This window comes from Nesoenas mayeri (genome assembly GCF_963082525.1).
Source record: "Nesoenas mayeri genome assembly, chromosome: 17".
Taxonomy (NCBI): Eukaryota; Metazoa; Chordata; class Aves; order Columbiformes; family Columbidae; genus Nesoenas; species Nesoenas mayeri.
In genome coordinates, this window is record NC_137565.1 from 9946947 (window position 1) to 9962964 (window position 16018).

A 16018-nucleotide genomic window follows, 5' to 3' on the forward strand; every position below is an offset into this window, starting at 1 on the left:
CAACATCTGTGCATTTTCTCTTATTTTCTTCTTTTCTCCTGAAGCAGCAGATGGTCTGGTAACACTGCATGACAACTATCTTCTAAAACCCTCTTCCTGGCATTCTCCAATATCTTTCCAGACAAGGATGTCTCAGGTTCCTCTAATGGAATTCTGTTTTATTGGTAAATAACAGTCTATCTTGATGAACTGTTCCAATGTAATCCCTTCACGCCCATGTGTAATAAAGTAGTTGAACCGTGGATTACGTTAACACTGAGAACAACTCCATGGAAGTGTAAATGAATATACAATAGGAACATTATTCTTATTTTAGGCTTATTGGTCTGTATTCTGCTTATTACACCAGGGCAAAACCAAGGTAATGGACAGCAGAGTCCTGTGAACAGAATGGACAGCAGAATAGCCTCCCAAAGCCTGACTTCTTGTATCAACACCATTTTTACCTTTGTTTTTGTTTACTGAATTATATCCATTATTAAGTGCACATGATGAAAAAGACAGTAATTTGCTGGGATAAAGCCAGTCTAACGTGGCTTCAAGGAGCATACAGAGAAGGAAAAAACCTAAATATGATAAAAGTGCTAACGGAAGGAGCCTGTATGTTTTAACTAATACAATGGTAAAATTTCTATTGGCAAAAGAAACACAGGGAAATGGCTCTTTGATAATTCTTTACCACTTTACTGTTCTTCCTGCTGAGACTGCTAAATGCTTTATTGGCTTGACTGACATTAACATCATCCCCTCCTTGAAATGTGAGAGCTGTGTTATAATGTTCACCCTTATTTCTGTGGCTGGGGAACAGTGCAAGTACCAAACCTGATTATTATTTGTGCTTTGGGAGCTTAGTCCCAAATGGCACACAGCAGTGTGAAAAATCGGAGATAATTGGCATGTATATGTTGTTTTCAAAGGAGTAGATTTTAGTTATTTGTGCAAACCCCGAGTATCTCAGTGGGAAAGCACTCACCTGAATACATAGTTTTATTTTCCAAAAATATACCTATTTATGTTTTAATTCAGTAGTCTTTGTAAATACGTGATTATAATAAAAATATGATTTACAGAAAATTAAGATGGGTTTTTTTATTATAATCACACATTTACAATGAAGACTAATAAATTAAAACATTCATTTTCTCTGCTTTCAGTAGTACAATCAGATGCAGAACAACCCAAATTCACTCAGTGCCAGGAAGGGGGCACGGCTGCCTATTGACTGAGACACTGTGGTGACTTCAAGTTTCTTCTTACCACTGTTTGCTGGATTCAGAACAAACATTTACTCTTTATCTCCAAAGACAACATTTGTTGAGCTTTGGGAGTCTCAATGAAGCCGAGGGTTTAACCACCATTCAGAACAGGCCTGGATGCAGAGCCAACAGCACGGTGTGATAATGCCACAGGGCATCATGGGTTTAAATTATAGGCGCTCTCGACATTCCTCTTCCTATACGGGGACACAGGACTGTGTGCTTCCCCGGCTTCCATCTGTTCCTTCACTTACTTGCTGTTTCTGCCGTCAGGGTGAGGATGAGGTTGGAGAGCAGGAGCAGCCCTGGAGTTCAGTTAATGGAGTTTCCCACTAGGTGGTAGTGAAGAGAATCGCGTCACAGGTACCGGTCAGTGAACATTTCAATTATTTTTATCCAGGGGAATCCCACAAGGATCTTACAAGCAGAATAACCTAATGTAGCTCTGAGCTATACTGTCAAACCTGGATCTCTTGATTTTCTTTCTTTCTTTTTTTTTTGTTTCTTTTGTTTCCCCTTCTCTTTCTACTCATTTCTGGCTATTTGTTCCTCCCCAAACCAAGCAGGTTGGCAGCTATACCTGTCATGTCCTTTCCTGAAAGGTGAAGTGTCTACAAGAAGCTACTCTGGTTCTCTTTCCACCTCCATTATAGTAGAATGAAGACCGGTTAGCTAAATGTCATCTAATGACATTTAAACAATTTGGAGGTGAGAACTCTTTGTAGCCAGTACTTCCATCTGATTTTTCTCCACCACACTTGCCTCTGGGACCTACCCTTCCAAACATTAAAAGGAAAAAACACACACCTTGTTTTTGTTTGTTGCTAGTTTATAAATACCTTGACAGGTCGAAGTGATGCATCAGTCTACATCAAAGGTTCCAGACAGAACAGGTATTTTGGAAGGACTTTGTAATGTCAGAGTAAACTGTCACTGAAATGCAGAGTAAAGCTCTCTTGTAGGTCCAAAGAAAGACTGTACAAAAGATATGATGAGAAAATTATCTGGGGAATGCAAGCAGGGCTCCAATTTGCTGGGTCTGCAAGGAGGAATAAATTTCTCCTGTGAATTCATCTCACTGCTACCCTGTAATGACAGAGCAAGCCTGTGAAATCATTTAGTAGTCTAGTCACAAAGCCTGAGATGCTGACAAAAATTATACTTCAATTGCTCATCAACTATAAATCATTTGTGCCAAATTAATGTGCTGGAAATTTTGCAAGACTGAGAAACTGGAAGCTATTTCAATAAGAACACAAAGCAGGGCTGCTGTTTCATAGATACCAATATCAGTTTTACATTCTGTTCTCAGGGGAAAAAAAATTAAGAAAGGCTCTTTAGTACCACGACAAGGCTGAAGCACTGATTTATCTTTCCCAGCATTCATTCAAAAGACAGAGAGGTTCTTTTTTGCTCTTGCCTTTATCATGATCACTGCGAAGGGCGGCGTCAACAGGCATCCCAGAGACACTGGGGTTGTACCACAGCAGAGTGAGGACTCCAAATTATGTTTTCTAATGGTTACTGTAGATTTTTCTGCCGTGCTGAGGGAGAATAAAGGCAGAGGGAACTTCTCTGTTGTTCAAGTCCTACCCAGAGCCTGAGTATTTTTTCAGTGGAATGTGCGTATGTGGGAATACTAGAAGTTCCACCCAAACTGACTGACTAGGGTACATACCCCAGTGCTCAACATGCTGAGCACGACTCACTCCTCTCCTCGTGTCATACCCACCAAAGCTTTCTGTACCTCCTGGGACGGGCACAAGTACAAGTAAGTTAGAGGGCAAAAGAGTTACATGGTCAAATAGGGGAGAACGTTTTTTGAAGTAGCCCAGCTTGAGCTGGATGAGAAGAAACGTTAGTGTTACCATCTAATCCTTCCAGTACCCCCAGCTGCCATGACACACCCCAGTAAGCTAGTCAGTCATGGTACTTTGAGTATTTCCACCTCATAACTGATAAAGCCGATTCTCAAGCAGATTTTAGTGAGTGGGTGCTGATCACGTCAGGAGTTCTAAGGTCATTCCTGTCCCCAAGGCCAAAGGGCTGTGAAAAGCACACATGATTTGGATGCTGAGGTGTGACAACCCAAATTGCTTGTAAGACCTCAGAAGAAGGCAGAAGGGAGAAAAGATGACTTCACCTCCGGTGCAGCTTGTAACCGTGTTTTCAGTGCATAAAGGGATAGGTGACAGAGGGGAGAGGTCCAGCACCATCTTACTGAAAGCACTGGTTAGCTGAAGCACAGGAATCCCAAGTGTTCCCTCTGCTGAGACCAAGAAAGTCTGTGTTGTATATGGAGCATCCTCCTGTGGTGCCCCGAGCTTCAGCTGCCTGGAACGTGCTGCTGTTTCCTCTTCACTGATGAAGTGAGCCCCCCACAATTACACAGAGAACCAGTCACAGAAGAAACAAGCCATTCCTTACTTTTAATCCTGTGCTACGATTACACACCAGCCCAAGTTTTTTTCCACTTAAAAGAATAAAGGAGACAGATAAGTGGAAATAATTTATTCAATCCACTAATAGAAATAAATGAGAGTGGGCTCCAAATGCCACTTTAGAGGCATTTCTGTAGATGCAAGACTGTTCCATTAATTTTCTGAAGATTTTAGCAAAATTATATTAAGGTATAGAATTCCTCCATACGTTTTCTTTAATAAACCCAGATACCTATTTTTACCAGACCTAGGCATTGTTCTTCTAAATATATTTAATGCAGTTACGTCACCTCCAACTGTAAGTTAAAACTGGCTCTTCTCCCTCCCACACGAAAAGGAACAAAGAATGAGGCTGCACAGCTGGACTGGAACAATTGCTCTGAGCTCTGCGAAGCCCCACACGCACAAATGGCTCAAGTGCAGGAACAGGAGGTGGGAATTAATTCAAGGGAGCAAACCCAAGATAAGATGCTAGTCTGCAATTGGCAGAAACACAACCAGGGACTGAAGATTTGGCGATGGCACCAAAGAAACCAAGGGGACTGATGAGCGGGATCAGCCAGTTCCTCTGCCTGGGACTTGCAGGGCTGGTGATACCATGAAGTGTACGGTTTTTATTTGGTCAAAATATCTGTAATGTTATTTTCCTTCTTTAAAAAAATGCGTTGAGCATTTGATCTTATTTGTTCAAAAGATAACAAATTCAAAGATACAGCCACCTCCAGAAACACACTGCAAATTTAAATTAAGCACTCGAATTTGTGACCTATCCTACCTGAACTTCGCTTTTACAACGCACCCCTCCAGGAGGAAAACCGGCCCCGCGGCAATTCGGGGCCGCTCCGGGGGAGCCACCCGCTCCTGCGAGCGGCAGGAAATGGCCGGGGGTGGCGAGCGGGGCAGAGCGGCCGGTGTCCGAGCGCACCGCGGAGACCGGCACCGCCGAGACCGGCACCGCCGAGACCGGCACCGCGGGGCTCGCAGCTCGCAGGCCCGGGGCAGCCGGTGCCGCAGCGCTCCGCCCCGGCCGGCGCGGACAGCTCACACGGCGCAGAGCCCGGCGCTGCTGCTGCTCCGGCTGCCCGCCGCGGAGCGGGGCACGCCGGTCGGGGGCCGCACGTCCCCGCCTGCAGCTCGGAGAAGCGCGCGGCTCCGGGCGCTCCCGCAGCCGCCGGGCACGGGACGGCCGCCGCGAACCCGCCCGCCCGCGCGGCCGAGCCGGAGCAGCGCCGCGAGGCGCGGCCGGGCCCGACAACCAGCACCCACCAACTTCTTTCCTCGCCCACGGCGCCTGCGCGCGGCCGGCGACGGCGGCACGTGAGCGTGTTGTGGGCACGTGACCTCGCGCACGGCACGGCCCCGCCTCCCCCCGGCGCGGCCCCGCCCCCCGCCGTGCGCGAGCGCGGGACGCGGCGCGGCCTGTGCTGGGCTGGGCCGGGCTGCCCGCCGGTGCCGCCGCCCCCCCGCCGCCCCGCCCCTCGCCGCCGCCGCCGCCGCCGCCTCGCCGGCCATGAGGCCCAGCCGGCGCCCCAGCGCGGCCCCGCGTCGCGGCTGCTGAGCCTCCGCCCGCCTCGCTACCACCATCGCCTTCTCCGCCATCCCCGCCCGGGCGGGGACCCCCCCTGCGCTCCCCTCCCTCCTCACAGCCGCCGCCATGTTGGGCCGGGAGCCGCAGCGGGACCGCCACTGAGCCCCGGAGCCCGCGAGGCGGAGGAGGAGGCGGAGAAGGAGGCGGAGGAGGAGCCCGGGGCCTGGCCGCCCCGCACAGCCCAGCCGGCCGGCCGCCCAGCCGCAGCCATGGCGGAGCAGACCTACTCCTGGTGAGCCGCGGGCAGGGGCCGGCGCTGCGGGCCGCGCCGGGGGGGCGGCTCCGGTGAGGGCCGGGCCGGGCCGGCCGCGGGGGGTGTTCCGGCCCGGCCTCCTTCCGGCCGGCCCGGGGGCCGGCGGGTCCCGAGCGGGAGCGGGGCGCGGGTGCCGGGGGTGTGCGGGCGGGCGGCGCCGCGGCCCTGGCCGCCGTGGGGGCTGGGGCAGAAAGGAGCTGGCGGCCGAGGGGCCGCGGCCGGAGGTGTAAGCGCGGCTGGGGGGGCGGATTAGGAGAGAGGGACGTCGTGTAGCGAGGGGATGCGGTGGCCGGGCGGCGAGGATCCCCCCGCCGGCAGCCGGGGCCGAGGGGATCTCTGTGAGCAGCGCCGTGGCTGCTCATCCCCCGCCCGGTGGCTCCTCGGGGAGGGGGCTCTGCCCGGCCACGGCCGGCGCTCGGCGGGGCTGGTCCGGAGCGGGGCAGCACCTGCTCCCGCCTTCGTGGGGCTGCGGGGATCCCTGTGCCCGGAGGAGGCTGGTGTCAGGGTCGGCTGCTCGGTCAGTGGCATGTGTGTGTGTTTTCACCTGGTGACAATGGGCTTGTTCTGTGTACAGGAAATAGAATGAGGAGGAAGAGACCAGTTCCTGTGGGAAGACATGAAGTGTGGCAAATGAAAGTAGAGGGCATTTGTTTCTGTGTCCTGACACTGTCTCGGGCCTAGCTGGCAGTGGATTAGAGGGACAGGGCTTGGTTTCTTCATATAATTCTGGGTTTTTTGTATGTTATCGTGGATCACAATGAAAATATCACAGATAATTTACCTGTGCATCAGCTCTATTGACCTGCCTGCTGCAGCAATTTGTGATACTCTTAGTGCATTTTAAAATCCGTTCCAGTGTTACTAACCACAGTTGTTCCTCACATTTTTTGGAGAAAGTCATGATATCCATGGTAAAAATGAGTTAAATCTCAGCTCTTGACCTTGGCGTGTGCTGAATGTGAAGAAGAGATTGAATATACAAAGAATGATCTTATTCTGAATGGTTCTGGAAATCTTTCCCATTGCTTTTTCAGAACTTGGAACCCAGTGGGGATTTCTGTTCTGCCACAGGTTGAGGCTCTGGCAGCCTCTTCTCCCATCTTCTGTCACTTCTCTGTCAAGAACCAATACACCTGACGGTCGTTTGCTTTCTAGGTGTTCTTATTTTGTTTCACGACCTCAGTTCAGGCAGTGATTTGCTCTGCTTTAAAACAACAGCGAAAAGACAACTTCTTTGCCTTAAAGTTATTGCAGTAAGTGAATGTTGGTACAGATTTAGACAGTTAAAAGTAGTTCAGTTAAATGCGTCTGGTGACCTGTTGTCTCAGTGTGTTTTAATTACAGGATGAAATTATAAATTCATAAACTACTCCAGGATTTGTCAGCTTTTTAAAAAATACTAAATGGAAAAAATGTGAACTGTACATTATTTTGATCTTTACCTCCCTTGCTTTTTTGAATGCCTGTCTTTACCACAGTGTTCTAAAGAGGCCGGGAGGAGGGTTAAAGCTGCTTTAGGTTGCGTATTTTAGGGGAATGAAGTTGAGATTTAAGTTGTTCTTTATTACTTCCTTGATGGATCCCAAGAATGGTAGTTCTTTTGTGCAATATTGAGGCTGTAACAGAACAAAGATTTGAGACATCTCACAACACTGTAATTTTGTGTCTGTATTCACCAATGTGTCCTCATGTTTTTGAGGTTTCTGTCACCTCGCATTTTGACCTGTGGTCAGTGTTGTCTGGAAGCTCCAGAAAGAGCAAAATCCAGTTTCAGACTAAGAAGCTCTGTTCTAGAACTTGTGCACTCTTCTCCGTGAGCGCATGTTTAATTACTTACACTTCTAGCAACAATCTTGTGTTTGTTTATTTTTAATTATGGTAATACAGCTCAACATGAAATTGGCTAGTGCTTTAGTGCTTTTAGGAAAAACGCGCATGTTGTCAGCTGAGGAAACCTGTGCTTGTGTACGGAAGAGCTGTACAGAGCCGTGTCCAGCACTGGGTGCAGCTGCACATTTGGGAGCTGGCAGGTCGTGTCCTGTCCGCTTGCTGGACCTGGTCCTGGTACCGTGTTGCAGAGGCTGTGTTCTCAAAACGAGCGCTTTCCGTGCTCCTCCATGTGTGTCCAGCTGCTGTGCGGACACCTTGTTTGACGTCTGAAAATACAGTATTTGACATTAAGAAAAATCCTTTCACGTGCTTATCTTTGTATAGATGTAAATTGGTTCCTGGCCACAGGAGTGTGTCCCTTTTGTCCAGGAGTGTAAGGCTTGATTATGTGTATTTTTGTGCATAACTATCAACACATATTGTAGAATATAGCTTCGTAAGATATGATGAAGGTTTCTTTTGCATTTGATTTTTCTTAATTGTCTCAGATGTGCTAGAAATACCTTGAAAAAATACACCTGCAAGCTGTGATTCCTGGACATCAGCATTGTCGAACACTTGCTCAAAATGGGGCTTTTTTCAGTGATTGATGTCTCTCTAAATGATGTTCTGAAGAGATGAGAACTAATACTCATTTTGCTATATTTATTGTTTTGTAACTGTAAATCTGAGATTTTAAGATGGGTTTATGTTTTCCTTTTAATTACCAAATGAAACTGATTGCAATTACTTTCTTTCATCAAGACACTACGAGAAGGTACTTATGCTTTTTCTCCATCCCTTTCATAGATACATCAGTTGTCTTTTTGTCACTATTCTTGTGAGTTATATCTTGTGACAACCTCTCCTCTTTTCCTTCAGTAATGCCCACACCTATAACCATCTGTACTTTTATTTAGCTCTTTTTAAATGTCTTAAATAGTCTTGCTGACCCAGTATTTCAGATACAGATGTGTTATCCCTGAAAGGAAGATCTACTGAGAATTTTGCTGGTAAAACTGAATACTGTTATCCTGGAAAAACTAATTTTAATGTGAAATGTGGGATAAGTGCCAGATGGAAATGCTCTTTCAAAGGATATGCTGCTTTTTGAAGTTTTTGAATACAATGCTTGTCAATAGTAAATAAATTTTCTTTGTCGAGTACCTGCCATAACAGAAGGAAGTTATGAGAAGTATGTAGTATTCTGCTGTTACTCAAATCTGCAAGCCACAGAAGAAAGTGACGACTGCATCGCAGCGTTGCTTGTGATTTTCTAAATTAAATGAGAGCTGAAATGAATTTTGTGCGAGTGGAATGGATTGGGAGAGGAAAGAGGTGGTGGGATACCCATTTTCCCTTTCCTGTCTGTGCTGCAGCAAGGAAGTGGGACTGGGGAGTGACAACAGCTCCTGCTACAACAGAGCAGGGAATAAATATGGGAAGAACTGTTTGCCCATCACCAGTGTATATGTGTGTAAGAGGTTAGTAAATACCAAGTGTTTTATCTTCAGGCACCAAGATGTTGGGAGTATTACAGCAGATGAATATGGGAGCAGCAGGACCTACATCATGACTGTGAAATACTTGGTCTTTCCTTAATTTCTAGCACCTTGTGGTGAGATTTTTGCGCCGGATCCTATTTAGAGGGCACAGCAGCGTGCATATGTTGTTTGTCTTCAGTTAGTAGGTGTTTAGTGTTTTTCAAGGCCTGATGTAACACCCCCTCCCTTTTTACTGTTGCCCAGTCTGGCAATAGAGATTGCTTTGTTCTTTATTTTTTCCCCTTTGAATGCACAAAAGATTTTCACAGCTTTCTTCGAAGCGAAGAGAGAAGGAGAAGGAGAGTTCTACACCAAAACCAAATATATTTTTAATTATTCCTTTCCCAGAGCATTGTATGAGAGTAACATGAATTGCAATGCATGCGTGTCCTGTCAGGGTGATGATTAGGAGACAGACTGGGAGGGTGAGCTAAGAACAAGAAAAGAAGCTGCTGTATTGAGTCACTAATCCTACAAACAACTGAACTCCCTCTAAAATGTTTTAATCAGTGGAATGATTCTTGTATTAGCCATCAAATGTTTGAGTGAAACGGTGATGTATTTAGAAACTTCTCTACGTAATGCAAAGGGTGTGTGGAAATCAAGTCTAACGATGTGTTAGAGCGATCAATAAAGCCCCTGGTCCTGGGAGCATTCAAAGCGGTTGGTGTTAGGAGTCTTTCTAGATTCAGAGTATTTAAGCATGTAACGTGCTCTTGCCGTGAATCAAAAGACAGTCTCTCCCAGCAGACGGAGGTTGTGCTCTGAAGCCTTGGTTGGCTGGATTGGATGTGTTTGTGGGAGGGCAGTGGGTGAGAGAAGCTGCAGCTTGTTGACAGAACTTGTCAAGTACTAGTAAAATACTTTTTTTGCCTTCAAGTTCTTTTACTTGCTTTGCTCAGTTTAGATTGAGAGACCTTAACTGACTAATTTAGGTGTTTCGAGGATGGGAGGCAGTTTACAACAGAAAAAAAAAAACCCAAGTAATTCTCCCAAATTTTTGAAGTATTGCACTTTTTCAGTGAAAGATTGCAAAGCGTGTAGGTGAAATCCTGTTGTCTGTACTGTCTAAAATCTTTTGTGAAATCCTGGCATACAAACACGGAGTTTGGCCTTTAATCTTAACATTTTTGAGGAACTGAAATTACTAGCCACATTCCATTTTAACACTTGTTAGAAGCCTCCTGAGGACAAGAATGTCATTGTATGAGTGTGCATTTGTATCTGTCATCGGAAAAGTGACTTACGCTTCAGTAAATTTGAGAATATCAGTTTATAGTAAATATGTTTGTCTTTCAGTACCAGTTTCACTCCCCTTTGTTATCCTCCCTGTAGCTTTTGCTATCAGACTGTATGTCATGTAGGCAGGGACTGGCTGCAGCACTGGCCTGAAAGACAAATAAGGCAAAGAGCATGGGGTTAGTTGAAGTTTATGGTTGCTTGAATGTACGTATATTTAATGACTTATTAGGAAAGGGGGGAAAAAATCCTGCTTGAATGCAAAGGCTGTATTCACTAATATCTTAATAATTCATTAAGAAAAAATTGAAGTGAAGAACATAAACCAGTGTTTTCTTGGTGCTGGTGTGCATAACCTGTTTTCATTAAGGTTTCTGTCTGTTCTGCCTTCAGCCTTTCAGGATATTGTGGTGGCAGCAGCCGCCGATTCCTTGCTTTGTACCCAGTGATCAGAGAACTCAGGATACAGGAGATCGGTTCCATCCCCCAGAATTTCTGACCTTGCATCTCTCACCTTCCAGGGCAGCGCTCTCATCGCCAAACCATGTGCTGTTCAGAGGCTGAGCTTTGTGTGTCCTTTTAATCTGTGTGGTTTCCTATGGAATACTGTAAATATTCGCTGAGCCAGGGAGCGGGCATGCCTTTTTGTGCTAATGATTAAAATAATAATTTGGGATTGGCGTGGACCCGGGTTCCACTTCCTGCTGTGATAAAAACGTTGTTTGGAAGCCTGAAGGGGCCATAGTCTGTGAGAGCAGCTCAGGCTGCTTTTCTAGAGATGAAAGTTCAGATTCTCACTAACAGAAGATGGGGGTCGTAGGTGAGCGAGCTGTCAGGTATGTGGATCTGCCATTATCACTGCTTTTTCTTGTGTTTTGTGTCAGGTTTGATGGGCCTGAGAGCATCTTTCTTCTATTGAAGGATGTGATCCAATAAAGTCATTGCTTATTTTGTGCACTTTGGGATTCTGGTATGAATTAAGCAACCTGATGCGGGTGGAATTTGAGGAATAGTGTCGAGACCATCAGACAGGCCAAATGAATTGGGGATCGTAAAATCCTCTGAAATTAGATGTGTTTTGGTGCATGCCTCAGTTTTAAATACTGGATTCACGTGCTAAAATCTATTGTCACTGAAACAATGCCAAAAAAGTGTGTACTTAGGAGATATTCCTACAATAAGTACTTTGAAATATGTGTCGTGCTTTCTAAAATACAGCAATTCTGATTTCCTAAAATTTGGAGGAAAAGCAGAATGGATTCTGTTGTGTGCGGTGGTGGTTGTTTGTTTTTTTTCAGTATCTCAGGTATGTTACTTCATTAGTTGGGTTATGTGATGTATGAACATCTCAGTCATAAGCGCCACCATCTTTGTTGTCCTTTCATATTTTATGATGACTCAAAGCGTCATAATATACTCTAAAAGCAAATAATTGACACAAGCCATTTAGTCAGTCTAATTTAATTCTGGTGGCGTCTGAGTAAGTTTCCAGGAAAAACCAAGGGTGAAACCGGTACAAAAAAATCATCATACACATTTCCTTTTTGGTGCCACATTGCTTTGGTGTACCTGATGAAGATTAAAATTTGAAACCGTTTAGCCAGTTACGTGGGTTGAGGTGAAGCACCAGCTACTGTGCTGGCTGAACTGGATCCAGGCAACCAAACTGACTTTGAAAGGTGATGATTTAGTAAGATTAATGGAGCATACGCGGCATTGCAACACTTCCCGATCCCCTTTCTCCCTCTTTAATTCTTGCAAGGATGTTGATGATCCTTTCTCCTACGTATTTTCCAAGTGGTGTCTGTGCTTGAAATGCAGACTCAGCTCTCACCGTACATCAGCTGTGGCTTTGTCCCCTAGAACCATCACGATGACATTATCCTGGAACTGATGAATTGTGTAGCTGTTGCGCTGTCGTCTTCATTATTAGATTCGGATGAGTATTTCTTTTTAGGGCCAGGTCTAAGCCTCAGGTCCCAAATTCCTTTGAATAGTCCCCCTATCTGCCTGTCACATTAGGTGACATGGTATAGATGGGGTGTCAGACAGTTGGAATGTTCTGCTGACCTTCTGAAAAGATAACTGATAACTAATCTATTAAACCAGAACATTTTTTAAACATCCTACGATAACTATTCAGACCAATAAATATATTAAATGTGACAATCCTTATGCTTTGCTTATGTGGGGACAGGGTGAAAGGGTGGAGTGACTTTTTTTCAGGATATTAGAACATAAGTTATTAAAAATCATCACAGCTGGTGTCCTGAAGTAGAAGAGAGTGCACTATCATTCTCTATTTCACAATCTTGGGCTTAAGGTGCCTCCCTTATTACTGAAGTTACCCACATAGGATTTAGAGCAATATAATTACACCTTACAGTTTCTATGTGGTGGCATTTTCCCTAACCAGTGGCATCTGGAAGGAAAATGATGCCGTTTGACTCTCATTTCTGCGTTCCTTCTTCCTTCTGAAAGCAGTATTTTCTGCTGTTGTTGGGTTGGGATATTCTTCTTTTAGTTCCTGTAGCTGGCTCATAGGCTTTTGACCCAAGAAAGTGTTTTCCCCTGCAGCATGGGTATGTCGCTGGAGACTGGGAAACGATTCTCCTCCATTTTTAGGCCTCGGCCGCGTTTGTGCGGGCGGCTCCGCAGCAGAGGTGCTGTGGGGAGACCCGGGCGTTCCACCCTCTGTTCACACAATCTCCAACTTTAAGCATGAGTTGGCAAGCTTACCTGCAGGAATAGGCTCAATTCTAGATTATTCTTCAGTCCAGCTGCTAAAAGGAGAAGAATGTGCTGTGCAGTGTGAAGTTTTAATGCCGAGCCCCCTCCAGTCATCTGGTGTTACCAGTCAGTTCTACTCGGTCACTGCTTTTCTGCTCCCCGCTTTCTGTCTCAAAGGCCCAAATTTACTTTTCCGTTCCCATGGACTCTGTTTTTGGACAGACATATCTTTAAAAAGTTCTTTTGTTCATCTATCAACTAGCCAGAAGAGAACTTCTGCTAAATTTGCCATGATACATAATTTTAAATAACTTTAAAAGTTTGTCAGAAGTTTAGAGAGAACAATAGCAATGTTAGGAGTTGCTGGTGTTCCACCGAATCACGGAAGTTTGGGAATTCTTTGCTTACACTATTTTCTTATGTCAGTAGTACTGCAAATAGCAACTTCATGCGAGAAAAGCAAAAGTGCTGTGTGAGGAGGTGCATGGGGCAGCCCCGTTTCAGGTGGTACCAAAAAATCAAGTGGTAGATTGGGTGCACTTGTCCGCAGCAGTGATGCACAGGGGGGTTCTCTACACAGGTTAAGCCTGTAGCACATGTACATCCTCAGGATTTATTTTGCTTTCAGTAGTTACTTGAATTAATAAACTGAGTTTACTTGAGCTAGCGTAGCTTGGGCAAGAGCGAGCTTTACAAAATGCTGAGCTCTGCGGCAGCGCGGTTAGCGGGACAGAGGTGAACACGGCGGCTGGGTCACGACTGCTCTGCTGCGCTGTTACTTCTGGTGTACAGGCACCACTTAGCAGTCTGCCATCCCTCCTTCTAGCTAGCTCCAGCGTAAAACTTGATCTAAATTTATGTGGAAACTTTTGAGGTGGGTAGAAATGCAACAATGCATTCTGAATAATCATTATAATTAGGATCAACCATCTGTTGGTACAGATACATTGGATGTATGAGGTCAGAGCTGAACGGTATGTTGTTATACAAAGGACTATTTTTACGAGTATAAATTTACCACATTCAAGGCTACAGTTGCGATTTATGTCACTATCATCAATGTCAGACCCATTTGGCAAGATAAAATAGGTGTAGCATGACTTTGACTTATTTAGTCAATGGGAACCCCATTTCCCAGGTGACTGTTAGCTAAAGGTGAGGTTGGTGAAACGGCAGGAGGCAAACAGAGCTGGATTATATGGATTTCTATAGCGTGTGGTGCGGGCTAGCGAGGTACGGCTGTGTCTTGCTTTCTAGGTTTGATGACGCGAGGTCATTCTGGTCCCTCTTAGAAGTCCAGATTGGTCTGTTTGCTGGAGGAAAGATGATGTGCTCTGTGAACTCTTCTTGAGGTGCCTCATCCTAAACCTCCACTTGAATAGCGGCTCTGAGAAGTTATCACAAAAGGTCTAAAAGCTCTCCTGGGGAGTGTTATGATCTCTGCAGGGTTTTGAAGATGAAGAATAGAATCTAATTAAGCTTTACGTTGAAAATAGTTTCAAGAGCTTTTTTTTTTTCTCTCAGAAAAGGAAACTTTAAAGCTAAATAGCGAAGAGCTGGACTTATTTTTCCCTGCTAACTTGACTACTTCTAAAGCAGATGCAGCTGTAAGCAGTTACAGATGGTACAGAACAGAAAGAACCTCTTTATCATATTTAAGTGCCTTATAAGAACCCCAATGTTAGTTGTCTTTCTCTTTATTATTTTATATTTTGCAGATGGAACATAAAAAAGAACTACCTTAAAGGTAAATCAAAAGATGAAAGAAATCTGCCATAAAACAGAAGTATTTCTCTGCAGGGTGCTGTACTGGAAGAAGTTTCCTAAGATTCCCAAAGCACCCTCTCTAAAGAACGTTCCTACTTTTTGTTGTTGTCACAAATGAAGATTTTTAGATATTTGGGCTGGAATTTGTTGAAAAAAGTCTCTGTCTGTTCTTCTGCTGCATGTTTTTTTGCACCTGGAACTGAAGCTGCTGCCTTAAGCCTGACACTCAGCCTATCAATGTCCCCTGGCCTCTTGCACTCAGGGGTCAGGCCCTGTTCATCTGTCACAGGACAACTTCTCCCATGTATGTGGTGTGCTTGGCTCTACAGTGGCCACATTTGTTGCTGTCAAGACCTTTTTTCTTGGTTTTGAGTTAGTTTCTCTCTTAAGTGGAGACAGCAAAAACAGGATGTCTGCTTTGATAGGCTGTATTTTTGCATTTTCATGCCAGCCATATCCCTTCTATTCACTTTGTGCAGTTGTGAATAGTCACATTTGCTTCAGAATCTCACCAGCCATCATCTGACAACATTATTTTGTCTTGCTAGAGGCTCGGATGATGCAAGCTGCTTAACTCTGGTGAGACAGACTGGCTACTCGCTGGATTTGATTCATACAGGAATGTGCTTTCAGCATTGTCACTCAAGATTCATGGTTTGGTTGGTGCTAAAGCTGTTAACTCATTCTTCTATGCAATTTTTATGAAAATAGTGTTTAATTCTATCCAGACATGTTGTGATGAAGTAAATATCATAATCCTGTACTGTGTGGGTAAGTCAACTCATCAATAGCACTCAGAGCTGCTCTTTCTGTTTGACAAGGTCATATGGATGAATTTGGGTTTGGCTTTTGGCTTGTTGTTGGTAAGGCCTGATTGTTAAATGCTTTGATTAAACTGTTAATCATTAGTTTTATTTTTTTATCTGACTTATGAATACATTGCGAAAAAGATGTTGGATTTCCAAGCACATAATCAATAACATACTGGCCTAAATGTCAAAGATATGAGGTGTGGTTTGGTTTTGTTTTTTAAGTCAACGGTAGAGTCAATAAAGATGAGATAACGTCCTCTTCCCTCATTTGAGTGATAAAAACAAACAACCTTTTTCTGATTGGAGAGTCTACTATGTTTTGATATCTTAAAACAGAGAGAGAATCAAGATACTCTGCATATTTGGAATTTAAGTATGGGAATTGGTGTGGAAGTTAAATCTAGAAATGAGAAAAAATATGTTTTGTACTGGGGTGGATGTGTTTTGTCTGGGACGCGATGCAGCATTCGGATCAGTATCCTCCAAATCTGAGAGGACTCGGTGTGTTTGTGCATTAGG

General features: G+C 44.9%; 1 protein-coding gene across 3 annotated transcripts in view; it reads left to right on the plus strand.

Annotated features, from left to right (window-relative positions):
* The first annotated feature begins 5173 nt into the window (after positions 1-5173).
* The window catches only part of SPPL3 (signal peptide peptidase like 3), a 60289-nt gene continuing 49444 nt past the window's right edge, over positions 5174-16018 (plus strand). For all 3 annotated transcript variants that reach the window (XR_013922983.1, XR_013922984.1, XM_080355444.1), the window contains exon 1: positions 5174-5517. Coding sequence is in view for 1 of the 3 variants with exons in the window: in XM_080355444.1 (XP_080211570.1) it covers positions 5495-5517 (23 nt within the window). In the remaining 2 variants the exon portion in view is untranslated. The remainder of the gene's footprint in view (positions 5518-16018) is intronic.